The sequence below is a fragment of the Leucoraja erinacea genome, chromosome 23 (assembly GCF_028641065.1).
Source record: "Leucoraja erinacea ecotype New England chromosome 23, Leri_hhj_1, whole genome shotgun sequence".
NCBI lineage: Eukaryota > Metazoa > Chordata > Chondrichthyes > Rajiformes > Rajidae > Leucoraja > Leucoraja erinaceus.
The window spans coordinates 4648364-4662474 of NC_073399.1; the positions used below are offsets into that span (position 1 = coordinate 4648364).

The window sequence follows — 14111 nt, forward strand, 5'->3', positions numbered from 1 at the left end:
GAAGAAGGATCTCCTGGGACATTCGGTACTGCACCTTGGGGGGGGACAATAGTCAGCCTGGTGCAGCCTGGTGTTTCATTGCTACTGCTTTACCTGCATCAGTACTACCGAGTGGACGCCAATCCCTGTTACTGCTCCAAATTTAGAAAATAAAGCTACTGAATGGGCTCATCGTTAATAAGGATTTGATGGACTCCATGAAATGGTCAACTGGGTTTCTTTCTACATTCATATATTAAAGGAGTTAAAAAAATGTTTTAATAATACGTTATAAAGCAATTACGGAAACAAGTGAACAATGCTTTATTAAACTGAAGGATATCGAGGAGATGTATAGACAGGACTCACGATCCGGTCTCAGATGATGAGTGATAGAGGGTGGGAGCTGACATGGGGCCATAGTATGGTGACAAAAATACTGTGATACAACACACCTTTCCCCAGCTAACATTGATCTATTCTACATATTACTTGAACTTCGACCCCTCTGATGTCTCATTTTCCCACTTGCCCTTCCATATCTCTGTGTCTCCCTCTCCCCTGACTCTCAGTCTGAAGAGGGTCTCGACCCAAAAGGTGGCCAATTCCTTCTCTGCTGAGATGTTGCCTGTCCCGCTGAGTTACCCAGCATTTTGTGTCTATCTTCGTTGTAAACCAGCATCTGCAGCTCCTTCCTGGATCCTGTTGGTTATCACTTTGTACAAGTCCACACACTATGTGTGAGAAGCCTAGAGAATAATTTGGGGTAAGGAGGTAACTGGGAAAAGGGGCAAGTTCATTCAAACTTAAGTTATTCAGTTCTTGTAGCCTGCTTCATCATCAAGACAATAAAGGCTGATCCTCATTCTCAATACCATATTCCCCCTCTTTCTCCAAACTACTTGATGCTTTTTGTGACTATCCACTATCCGCTTCCATTTAACCATATAACCATATAACAATTACAGCACGGAAACAGGCCATCTCGACCCTTCTAGTCCGTGCCGAACACATAATCTCCCCTAGTCCCATATACCTGCGCTCAGACCACAACCCTCCATTCCCTTCCCATCCATATAACTATCCAATTTATTTTTAAATGATAAAAACGAACCTGCCTCCACCACCTTCACTGGAAGCTCATTCCACACAGCTACCACTCTCTGAGTAAAGAAGTTCCCCCTCATGTTACCCCTAAACTTCAGTCTCTTAATTCTCATGTCATGTCCCCTTGTTTGAATCTTCCCTACTCTCAGTGGAAAAAGCTTTTCCACGTCAACTCTGTCTATCCCTCTCATCATTTAAAAACCTCTATCAAGTCCCCCCTTAACCTTCTGCGCTCCAAAGAATAAAGCCCTAACTTGTTCAACCTTTCTCTGTAACTTAGTTGCTGAAACCCAGGCAACATTCTAGTAAATCTCCTCTGTACTCTCTCTATTTTGTTGACATCCTTCCTATAATTAGGCGACCAAAACTGTACACCATACTCCAGAATTGGCCTCACCAATGCCTTGTACAATTTTAACATTACATCCCAACATCCCAATTACATCCCAATTTAAATATATTCAAAGGCTTGGCGTCCACTATCTTTTGTGGTGAAAAATTCCCGCTGGCTCACCAAAATTCGTGTCATCTTTGTTGTAAAAGTTTTACATCCATATCCTGATACTGATCCCTGCTTCTACAACCCTCCAACCAGGGCAGGGACCCTTATTTGTTCAATCCGTCAAGTCCTGTCAGAATTGTGCACATTTTGGCGAGTCGAGACGTGAGGGTGTGCAAAATTCTTTAATTTGGAACGGAAATAAAAAAGGCACCCGAGTCGAACAGGACAACCAAATTTTAATGATGTGTGTTCAACTCGCGTGGTGCTTGAATGAGGGGTTACAGAAATAACCCACGCATAAACTCCCGCGCTCATGTGACCGCGCCAGCCACTCGCGAGGGTTCGATCTTAACAGGGCCACCACAAGGTGTCGCTATAACATTTCAATTAGATTCTCTCTCATTCATATTATCCCTCGTAAATCCAGCCATAATCAATCAAGTCACTCCTTTACAGTCCTGCCATTCCAGGAAGCGGTCTGGTGGATCTTTGCTTCATTGCCTCTCTGACAAGCCTATAATTTCTTAGGTAAACAGAGCAAAACCGCACACTCCAAGTGTCACCTAACTTCAGGACATCCTTGCTCCTGTACTCAAAACCCCTTTCATTAACTTTCCTCACACAGTCTGGATTCTTAATAGATCATGCATGGTTTATTACTATTCTAACTCGCAGTAAGTGAATGAGAATCTAGGAATGCATTATTTGGCAGGGAGAAAAATATGATCCTGGGAATTTCAACTGCATCGTTAAAATATGCATTTGAAGTCTCAATCCTTCTCTTATTGATAAGATTCGGACTGATCAGCTCATCATTGTAGGTTATCTTTGAATATCAAAGGCAAAAATATTCTTGTTTTAATTTTCATTTAGTTGATGTACAGAGGTCAATGAATAGCTGAACTTTGTTATGGCCACAAGTCATTCTCATCCTTGTTTTAACGGTCAGATATGTGGAGAACAAGTTGTCAGGTAAACATCCAACTTGAAGAGACATAAAAACAAGCTGAAACAAAAGAATACTTTCAACCTCATTTTTCCTATAGGGAAAGGAATCCTTTACTTATCTTGGTAAGCATTCCTCTTTATTGTACACTCTTGAAATGGGACAGTGGTTCACCTGTGAGCAACTCTGCTGGCAAACACATCCCGTCCACTTTCAGCATGCATTCACCTCTTGCTTATTTGTCCACAATATAATTGTTTGCGGTCAACTCCTGAATAAGCCGCCAGGCCAACTGAAGAGGCTCAAATATCTAACATACCAAACAGACACTGCTCCCTCACACAGAAATCCAAACAGACGTTAATTCATACAAGAGCCCAGTGCACTCACTCTCTCACAGAGATAATTGATATTTCATGCTCAATAACGTTCGAAATGGGCCATGAAAATGATTACTATCTGTCTGAATATCGGAGACTCATGTCAGTGGGTCATCACTCTCTTGAGAAGGGAAAGGTCAGCAAGCCATCATTGCCTCTGTGATTTATTGACACACAAAGTTATCCTAGAACTGTCATAAAATCGAACAGGCCTCATCATGTTTTTGGGCCCTGCTATTCCGCATGGTCGGTCCAGTTTGAAACTTGGAGCAGTCTGTCACTGATACTTGTTCTTTCTGTCAATTACTGCCAACAAGGCCAGAACATTATTCCAAATACAATTGACGTACAAAGCCCCGATCTAGGACTTCACATTAAATTGGTTTAGTCAGTAAATGATGATTCTCTGGGAGATGATAGCTCAAGTTCACAGAGAACTGGTGGGTGACAGAGCTTCAGATTGAAGTCCATTCCCAGTAAGTGCTTTGGCTATCCACACAAAATAATGTTTGTGTTGTGCTTATTTGTCTGAACGGCATCCTTGCTACCTGGACAGAGCTAGTGAGGTTTGTCATTCTGGACAATCACTTCTCTGATGCCCCACTATCAGAGGCATTTACCAGAGTCGCTACCTCTACAAAGAAGCCGGCATCATCAGAGACCCACTCCACCATGACTGGGCTCTCATTTCACTGCTGTCTTTGGGAAGAAGGTACAGGAGCTTGAAAACTCTAATATCCAGCTCAAGGAGCAGTTTCCTCCCTAAAACCATCAGGCTATTAAACACTACAACCTCCAAATAAGCTCCGAAATATATAGCCTTTCGGGCATTATTTTTGACTTTGCACTACTCATTTATTTATTTGTCTGTTTTAAATGAAAAATCTATACATACTCAACTTTTTGTTGTTTATTACGGGTTTTACAGAGTACTATGTTTACATATCGGTTGTGCTGCTGCCCATAAGAATTTTACCGTTCCGTTTTGAGACATGACAATAAAATATTCTTGACTCTTGAATTCCTGGTCATGTTGGGAAGCTGTCCACCAATGTGGTTCTTGTTTGTTAAATATGTTTCACTACCCACGTAGATTACATGAAGGCAGGAAGATATGGGTGGGTGAAATCCTGCTGAAAGCGCAGGGATCATTCGGCAACCAATGTGGAGGTCACCACATCACACTTTCTTCTCATTTTGAGCTCTATTTATTCCCATTATGTACCCGTCATAAAATAATGGCGTTACATCGTGTTAATACCGCAGGTTGCAGGAGGGCAAAGATTACCTTATAACGTTTGGGCTGAGAGTGAGGATTAGACGGACATTTATGACTATGAGAAGGATAATGGCAAGAACAAGTGGTTAAAATACAGCAAGCTGGTGTGTGGGAGCAATGCCAAGTTTAGGATTTTGGATTAGTCAGGGGTCCAATATCAGGAGAGAGAAAAAACAAATGTAATGACTTTTTCACTTTATGCTGGCAAGAGTTAATATATTATCTGAGTGATATTAAAGTTGCATGTGGTGAGGTGAATGGGTGTATATACCATATTCATATGATGAGTGTTATCAACAGTACACAGGTATTGAGGGCTCAGCAGATGAGCCTGCATTTGAAGTCTTGGATAGACACAAAAAGCTGGAGTAACTTAGCAGGACAGGCAGCATCTCTGGAGAGAAGGAATGGGTGACATTTCGGGTCGAGACCCTTCTTGGTACTGGGACAAGTATGCACATGTTCACGCAGAGTCTCCAGACCTCACAAGTGAAAATCCCACTGAAGCTCACTGGAAGGCAACTCTTTATTGGAGATGCCCTTGCCTTCCATTTATGTAGAACTAAGCTCACCTCTCACTTGTCGGCTCAAGCCTAGGTGATCCTGCTGCACATGAACATTGCATAATCAATTACAGAAGAAGGAGTAGGCCAAGCAGATTTTTATTAGCGAACATGATCCTGTTGTTACAATATGATCATGTTCTGATCATTCACTCAGCATCCTGGAAGAGAAGTGGTCCATACCCCCTGATCCCTTTGAGAAATTCTTGTATTGAGACTCCCTCAGTGATTTGCTTTTGACTGGCCTCAAAAACTCTGTTCAGAGAGTTCCAAAGTTTACCATGAAACAACTGGCAAATGTTTTTCTTTGATCACAGTTATCTCCTCCATGCAACCCATGAGATATTAAAGTACATGTTTTTTTGATGTTGAGCATAGATATGCAAACCTCTGTTGCTGCTCCGGCACTCTGGAACACCCTGCCGTTGCACATCAGACAGGCCCCCTCACTGTCCATCTTCAAATCCAGTGTTAAAACGCATTTGTACTCCCTGGCTTTTGACCATGCCTGAGGCTTTGCTTCTGTTTGTGGTGCTTTTGATGTTTCTTTATTTTACATGTCTTTTCCTACTATTTCTTTTGATTGTTATTTTTGGTGTGTATTAACTTTTTTGTCAATGATTAGTGATGTACAGCACTTTGTTGCAGCTATGTTTGTTTTTAAAGTGCTCTATAAATAAAATTATTATTATTATTATTATAAACCTCTCTTCTGGCATACAAAAAACAAGTTATTTTATGACAATATCGGCTACTAGCTTTTGTTAAAATTTCCATTAATGTTGCTGCTGTTTGAGAAGGTTGAGAAGATTTCTTGATACGTTTCTTTTAAGAGTTGGACATAACTGGACAATTACCCTCCTTGTCAGAGTATTGGCAGGAACATAGTTACTTTGAATTAAGTTAAGAGTACTACAGTACCAAAAATAAAACTGCTGGTGGAACTCAGTGGGTCCAGCAGGATCTGTGAAGGTAACGGGATGGTCAACATTTTAGATCATGACCCGGCATCAGGGGCGAAGGGTGGAGGAGGAAGATAGTCCGTCTAGAGAGGTGAGAGAGATGTGAGACGGGGGTATAGATGAAACCAGGCGAGATGGGGGTGAGATGGCCAAATGGGGGCGGGCAGGCAGGTTAGAGGGTGGGCGGAATTCGGACACAGAGGGTGGGGAGTGGTGGACGGAAAACTGATAAGGAAAAAAAATTATTAAAAGAGTGGCAAAGATGTGGTGAATAGAATACAAAGTGGAAAAACAGGCATTGTCTATTTTGGCTGAAAAAAAAAATATTTTATTCTCTAATTGCTGAGAGATTGCAGAACTTTGAGTAGCAGAGTGGCCCAGTGAATGATTCACAAAAGGTTTGTCATTAAGAAAGTCAATTGTTTATTGTATATTGCCAGGGCAATTGAATAAAGATGTCAGCGTCAGTTATAGATTGTTGTGACCTCATATAGAGTACAGTCACCTGCATTAGTTTCCTTTTTTAAGCAAAGGTGGTAACGGATCAGTAGCAGTCAATAGAAGGTTGATTTGAAGATAGCAGGTGAAAGATAATAATCTTATAATAATAAGACTAATGCCTGGAATAGGCAGTATGAGGAAAAGCTAGACGGAATGGAATGGTCAGAATGGCTATAGGGGGAGGAGACTAGGGTGAAAGGTTGCGAGTCCCGAGTGGTCTTATCAGCTGGATGTTGAGAGTGTTTCCTCTTGTGTGTGAAGCAATGCTCTCCACTGGTGGCATTGTGCAACCTTCAATCTGATGCGGTGATTGTGCCTTCTGTTGGGTTGTTTGTTATTTTCCTGCCCATTTCAAACGTGTAGTCAATCGTGGTATTGTCATTGCAATTCCCACCAACCCCCTGGAATTATTCCAAGCTGCAAGGCAAAGGTTTCGGCACTGCCCAAGTTTGTTGCCTCTGCTGTTTTGGGTTGCTGGATTTCTTCTTCTTACCACAGCACTAGCACCTTGTTAAGTGGTGAAAAGTGCCCTCAATGTCGAACTGAGACATAGTTTTCACCAGGAGTGCATAGCTTGCAGTTCCAACTCATTCCATCATTTCTGTGAAGTTAGTTGGACGGGGAGGAGGTCGGGCATGTTTTCCCAGGTGTCAGTTCCATTAGTACCTGTCAAGGGCCTAGATCCAATGTATATGTCCCTCAATAATCAAACAATTCAACAGATAATGCATGTAACATTATTCCCATAACAGCATCATTCACCTGAAAATACCCATTACTGGATCTGTACTGCAGAATACTGTATTCTCCATTATGCAAAATCTACTCCAGACAAACTGCTTGTCTATTAAATAAGTATAACAATGTATTTATTATACAACTGGAGTTCAAGCACAATGTAATAATAAATACCAGCCGGATTAATTATACATGAATGTTTGCTTTAATAATCTCTCCCTTTTCGTTATCTCTGCAGATCTCATATTGTTCCCAGGTCAAGCTTAGTTTCTTCCTATTCCACGTCACCTTACCATACAACTCTCATTAAGATTAAAAGGACATTCCTGCAACACCATTTCCAATGACTGTGAACATCCAAGATGGCACCATGTTTCCAAGATGGCGCCCAACCCGGGCGACTATTTGCGTGCCAGCCACATAAGCAAATCTACAACCACATATTACAATCGCTCCACACTTTTAAATCTCTATTCTTACTTTAACTATGATCCCTTATCATGTATCTGTATGCTGTAAATGGCTCGATTGTAAATATGTATTGTCTTTCCCCTGACTGGATAGCATGCAACAAAAGGTTTTCACTGTACCTTGGAACAAGTGACAATAAACTAAACATGTTTCCAAACCTGTCAACCACATCAGATGGATACAAAGTGTTGGAGTAACTCAGCAGGTCAGGCAGCATCTCTGGAGAACATTGATAAGCAACGTTTCAGGTCTCGACCAGTATAACAGAGGAAATGTGCACAGAATGACTGGATGAATTATTTCAGTCTGCATTCTCATGTTAGTGATACTGGTGATGCCAGGAGTAAGATGCTCCCAGTTCCATCTTACCTTCAAATCGGGGATGCCATAGCCTTTCCTTAAAGTTAACTGGAAGACTTCTAAAGAACTGATGTAGGCCGCAAGCCTTGTGAGGCTTTGTTTACCACTCCCCCCAACTCCAACAAGCAGTGCGTTTCCTCTGGGAAACTCCAAAATCCGGTTAATTCGGCAGCTGGGACGAACAAAAGAGTAAAATAAAGGGTCACTGTTTACATTCACTTTGCATTGTTGAGGTCAATGAGAACAATATGTGCATCCTTACATGTGACACATGGCATCCTCAAAAAGGACCAAGCTCATTGCAGCGTTTACTTCATTGTAACTGTCCAGCGTTTCCATCAGGAGTTTGTTTAAGGAATCCCAGTTCTGCACTGGCATGTACTTGGGTTCTCCAACCCCACTGGAAAAGTGGCAGTACATGTTCATAATTTTCACCTGCTCCATGGTCTCCTCTATGTCCTAGGGGAACAAATGCCACAGGTCATTTCTTACCAAGTAGTTTGGACTTTGTCAGTTTGGGCTTTGAAAATACAGTTGGTTGTTAAGAGACTTGAGCAATATTGTTAATTGAGATAAATAATGTCATCACACCCGCAACATTGGCCGCACACGTCACGTCATTAGGCTTCACTCATTTTTACCCGCTGGTAATGTCTAACCAGATGTCTACCCTATGATATGCCTAGAGTTTTTTACATTCATGTCCAAATCTGTATCGCAGATTTTTGCTTTTCCGTAAGAATTAAAAGAAGTCCAACAACAATATATGTAATTCCATGTGGAAAAAAAATCCAAACCGCAACTCAGTACAGAGATACGTTTCTGAATTTTGTTTCAAACAAGTTGTAGTATCCATGCTATTGTGTGCACATGGGATTCACAAACTGTTCTGCAGAATTAATTGCTAATAGTTATCCTCCCGTCTACTGGTGTCCTGTATAGAGTAATAGTGCTCGGTATCAACTATTAGTGCTCTGTGTAGACTATTAATGCTCTGTGTAGACTATTAATGCTCTGTGTAGACTATTAATGCTCTGTATAGACTATTAGTGCTCTGTCAACTATTAGTGCTCTATATAGACTACTGGTGCTCTGTATAGGCTACTGGTGCTCTGTATAGACCACTAATGCTCTGTGTAGTCTATTAATGCTCTGTGTAGGCTATTAGTGCTCTGTCAACTACTGGTGCTCTGTATAGACTACTGGTGCTCTGTATAGACTACTGGTGCTCTGTATAGGCTACTGGTGCTCTGTGCAGACTATTGGTGCTCTGTATAGACTATTAGTGCTCTGTGTAGACTATTAGTGCTCTGTCAACTATTAGTGCTCTGTATAGACCACTGGTGCTCTGTATAGACCACTGGTGCTCTGTATATGCTACTGGTGCTCTGTATAGACTACTGGTGCTCTGTATAGACTACTGGTGCTCTGTATAACTACTGGTGCTCTGCATAGTCTATGAGTGTTCTGGTTTGACTATGCATGCTCTGAACATGGAAGGCGTGCTGTGGGAGGGGGAGCCCTGATTTCTGCTCTGTTGTAGTTTGATAAACAAGGCAAACTAGGACATATTTAAACAGATCAATTCCCCATGACTTCCACGAGTAAATAGTTTAAAGGGAATTTCTTGAATGATTGACATGCCCTCATTAACACATTTATTTTTCTGACCCTGAAGCAGTACACATACATCAAAGAACTTCTTCACTAATTCTGCCTGGATATTATCAAAGATGTTGAAGTCTTTTTCACCCATCATCTTATCCCTGTAGACACGATTAGACTCATGCAGGTATAGCTTGACTAGATCTTGAGGAGTTTTCAGGCAGTCGGGTGTACTGAAGAGAGCGCCCTGTAGAAAAGACATGTAAACGTTACATTAGAGACACCAGTGGTACGCTGAAATATGCACAATTATACACTGCCTTTGATAATTGCAAATGCTTAAAACTGCCTTCTAACTAATATGGTACTTTGATGGATCAATGTTAATGGGATTCTGTAACTGATCAAAATTATAGCTTTAATTGCCATTCACAATCCTCATTAAAATCATGTCATAACTTGGAGTAACAATGTTAAAATGCGCAATAGTTAGAGTGGGTAGAGAGCTGGTGGGAGCCACGCTTCAAAAAACATATCTCCTTTGTTGAAATGTCATACAGTATCATTCATGCTTCAAATATTAAACACAGATGTCCAAAGGGTTAATTGTGTACTTGAACTCAGCTGATCGGAAGCTCTATTACCCAAGTCATTAAACGATCTATTGCTTTGGAAGATGAAACCATGTAAATTTCCAAAGTGAAGAGAGAGCTGTGGCCAGGAAGTCAATGGGGCCACGTGTAGAGGAAATACAGACTCCAGGACAATTATTTTTACAACCTTAAATGAAAATATTTTTGAGCATAATCAGAACAATATATAGTATGCGTAGAAATAACATTGAGTTGTTAAAAATAATAATAACAATAATAATACTTTATTGTCATTGTAAATACATACAACGAAATTTCAGGCGCACTGCCCGAGCGGAGCTCCAACGTATCAGATGAATAAATAACGGCAATGAAAACAGCAAAAACGGCAAGAAAAACGTTGTCAAGTCAAAATGTGTAATATTTCATGTTATAGTGTTATAGCAGTAAGAAATATTAGCTATTGGGGGTGTGTATTCAGTGCAGAGTTCAGAGTGGTGATGGCCTCAGGGTAGAAACTGTTTGTTAATCTTATGGTGTGTGATTTAATGGACCTGTAACGCTTTCCTGAGGGCAGAAGGGCAAACAAGTGGTGTGTGGGATGAGATGAGTCCTTTAGGATGTGCGATGCCTTCCGCAGGCAACGAGAGCTATAGATCTGTTCCAGGGCAGGCAGGTGTGTGTCAGTGATCTTCTGGGCTGTGTTGATGACTCTCTGCAGAGCTTTCTTGTCAGCCGCAGAACTGTTGCCATACCACACCAGGATGCCATGTGTCGGAACGCTCTCTGTGGGGCAACGGTAGAATCACACCAGCAGCTGGTGTGGCAAGTTGACTTTCCTGAGTGATCTTAGGACGTAAAGCCGTTGTTGTCCCTTCTTTACCAGGGATTTCGTATTAGTTGACCATCTGCGATGTGGGTGCCCAGGAACCGCTGAGTTACTCGGTTTTTAATCTCTATCTTAGAAGTAACAAATGATACTCTTACAGCTGTCAAAATGTCACCAAACAAGTAGAATACAAATGAAATGTGCAGCATGCAGATGTGTAGGACGGAACTACAGGTGCTGGTTTACACCAAAGATCGACAGAACATGCTGAAGTAACTCAACAGGTCAGGCAACATCTCTGGAGAGAAGGACCAGGTGATGTTTTGGGTCAAGACCCTTCTTCAGACTGAAGATGCTGCCTGACCCACTCAGTTACTCCCAGCATTTTCTTTCTCTTTTCATTAGATACAAGACTGGGGGAAAAGAAAATATTCATTTAAGGGGAAAGAAACAACTCCACAGACACCTGAAGGCAGAACTCCTGCACAATAATGTAAAACATAGAACAGCCACAGTCCCTTCAGCCCACAATCCCTGTGCTAAACATGATGTTGAGTTAAACTAATAACTTGATCCATATCCCCCCCATTCCTTGCATATCCATGTGGACAAGCTTTTTCCCTTTGAGAATAGGGAAGATTCAAACAAGAGGACATGACTTCAGAATTAAGGGACAGAAGTTTAGGGGTAATATGAGGGGGAACTTCTTTACTCAGAGAGTGGTAGCGGTGTGGAATGAGCTTCCAGTGGAAGTGGTGGCGGCAGGTTCATTTGTATCATTTAAAAATAAATTGGATAGGCATATGGATGAGAAGGGAATGGAGGGTTATGGTATGAGTGCAGGCAGGTGGGACTAAGGGAAAAAAAGTTGTTCGGCACGAACTTGTAGGGCCGAGATGGCTTGTTTCCGTGCTGTAATTGTTATATGGTTATATGGTTATATCCATGTGCCTATCTAAAAGCCTCTTAAATGCCCCTATCATATCTGTCTCCACCACCACCAGTGTGTTCCAGGCACTCACCACTCTCTATGTACAAAGCTTGACCCACACATTTCCTTTAAACGTTACCACTGACCATGAAGCTAAGCCTCTGGTCCATGACATTTCCCCCCTGGGGAAAAGGTTCTGCCTACCCTATCTATGCCTCTCATCATTCTATATACCTTAATCAGATCTTTCTTCAACTTCTGAAACTCGAGAGAAAACAATCCAAGTGTGTGTTACATTCTCATGAGTAGGTATAAGGGGTTAAATTGCTTGCTTCTATTTCATGTATACTGATCTATGAGTCCCTGGCATTTACAGTTAAAAGACTGTTAAGTTCCAGCAAAGTTCCCAAGGACTAGAAGGAGGATCACACAACAAACACTAGAAAAGAACAATAAGTAATTGCCAAGAAATTGCGACTCTATTAAAAAGACAAGCTGGCTAATTTCTGGAGAAATAATTTCTCTCCAATGCTATTAGACGATTAAAACATGGTAATGTAAGAGAAAGGCAGTGCGTGCAAGGGCAGAGAGTGTTGGGGAAAACAGTCAGGGGAAAAGAATAGGCAGCCAGAGGGAGTTGGTGTGGCATAACTTTGCATTTCCAGATCTCATCATGCCTACACCTAACTAAAATCAGCCGGTATCAGCTGTGATGGAATAAATCAGATAATGAACCAGGCGGCCTGGGGAATTGAGGTGCAAGAACACAAGGGAAGTATACGTGCAAAGAAGCAAGTACAAAAAAACCAGGATCAGCAAGAAAAATAGAATTTTTTGAGATCTAGATGCTGGAAATGAGCCGGGTGCTTTCAGGGGATGGATTCCAAAGCTCGCTTAATCCCTTGTCGATCAAGAATATCAGAAAGAGATTTGGCGATGGAGCTTGTGTTTTCCACACTGAATTGTTCACCAGTATTAACTATCACTGTTATTGTCTGTGGAGCATACATCTCATTGCCTCCAACCACTATGGTGTCATATCAAATTATTAAAAACGGAGTGAAATTGTGATGTTTTACTTGCAGTGGAACAGATTGACGATTATTTATGTTCTGCTATTCCAATTAGCTGCTGCGTGAAAACAAAATGGGGCATGTACAATTGTGGTAGAAATAGGAGCAACCCTTACTGGTCTCCCACTAGCTGACCTCTGTACAAAGCATACAGTTATGTAATCAAAACATATAAAGTTCATATTCATCAACATCTGCATCCAATCACCCCGACAGCAATGTTTTTTTCCTGGATTTTGCGCTGACATTTTTAGTCTCATTTATGCAAAGTGTTTTAATTTAAGCTAAGGGGGGGGGGGGGGGGGGACACATAGTGGCACAGTGGTAGAGTTGCTGCCTTACAGCATCAGAGACTCGGGTTCGATCCTGACTGCGGGTGCTGGCTGTACGGAGCATGTACATTCTCCCCGTGACCTGCGTGGGTTTTCTCCGAGATCTTCGGTTTCCTTCCACACTCTAAAGACGTACAGGTTTGTAGGACCATTGACTTGGTATGAATGTAACTTGTCCTGAGTGTGTGTTGGGTAGTATTGACGTGTGGGGATCGCTGGTCGGTGCGGACTTGGTGGACTAGAGGGCCTGTTTCCCTGCAGTATCTCTAAACTAAAAACTTAAGTTTACATATGATTGTGGGTCTTCTTTTAAACTCATTCATTGTTTCTGTATCTCAAAGGGAACTATAAATTGAGCAGTGTTAAGATGATAACATTTATTTTATTGGCAGGTGAATAAAACATTGTAGTTGATGGTAGTGGAATAATTGTTATAAAACCATTATTCAATTGGAATTCTAATGATTGGAAAGTAGGGAAATTACTCTGACTTCAACGAGTGTCGGCTTCTGCCATCCAGACTAACCTGGCAGGGGGACTGGATCTGCCGAGAATGAAACTTGAGCTTCCATTTGGACACAGCTAACTGCTGTACATATTCACTCATCATGTCTATTGCGTTGGAAGACTTGTCTACTCACAGTAAGGATAAATACGAGTTGAATGTGATGGTCCCAGCATTTAATGAATAATTTTTCAATGTCTACAGAACAAAACCAACGTTCACCTGTGCATGAAGATAGACACAACATGCTGGAGTAACTCAGCAGGACAGGCGGGCAGCCTCTCTGGAGAGAAGGAATGGGTGACATTTGCGGGCCGAGACCCTTCTTCAGACTGAAAGACATGGGAAAGGGAAACGGGAGTTTCCCTGGGCGCGGTGGATAAGATGGCAGTTTCATCTTTCACATTGTTGTCAGGGACTATATGATTGCTGAATAATTTATAAGTAAGTTGAGC

General features: G+C 41.6%; 1 protein-coding gene across 1 annotated transcript in view; it reads right to left on the reverse strand.

Annotated features, from left to right (window-relative positions):
• The window catches only part of LOC129708122 (dynein axonemal heavy chain 9-like), a 295482-nt gene that overhangs the window by 150548 nt on the left and 130823 nt on the right, over positions 1-14111 (reverse strand). Inside the window, exons 42-44 of the mRNA XM_055653686.1 lie at positions 9479-9640; positions 8051-8247; positions 7798-7960 (exon numbers count right to left, since the gene is read on the reverse strand). Coding sequence (XP_055509661.1) covers positions 7798-7960; positions 8051-8247; positions 9479-9640 — 522 coding nt within the window. The remainder of the gene's footprint in view (positions 1-7797; positions 7961-8050; positions 8248-9478; positions 9641-14111) is intronic.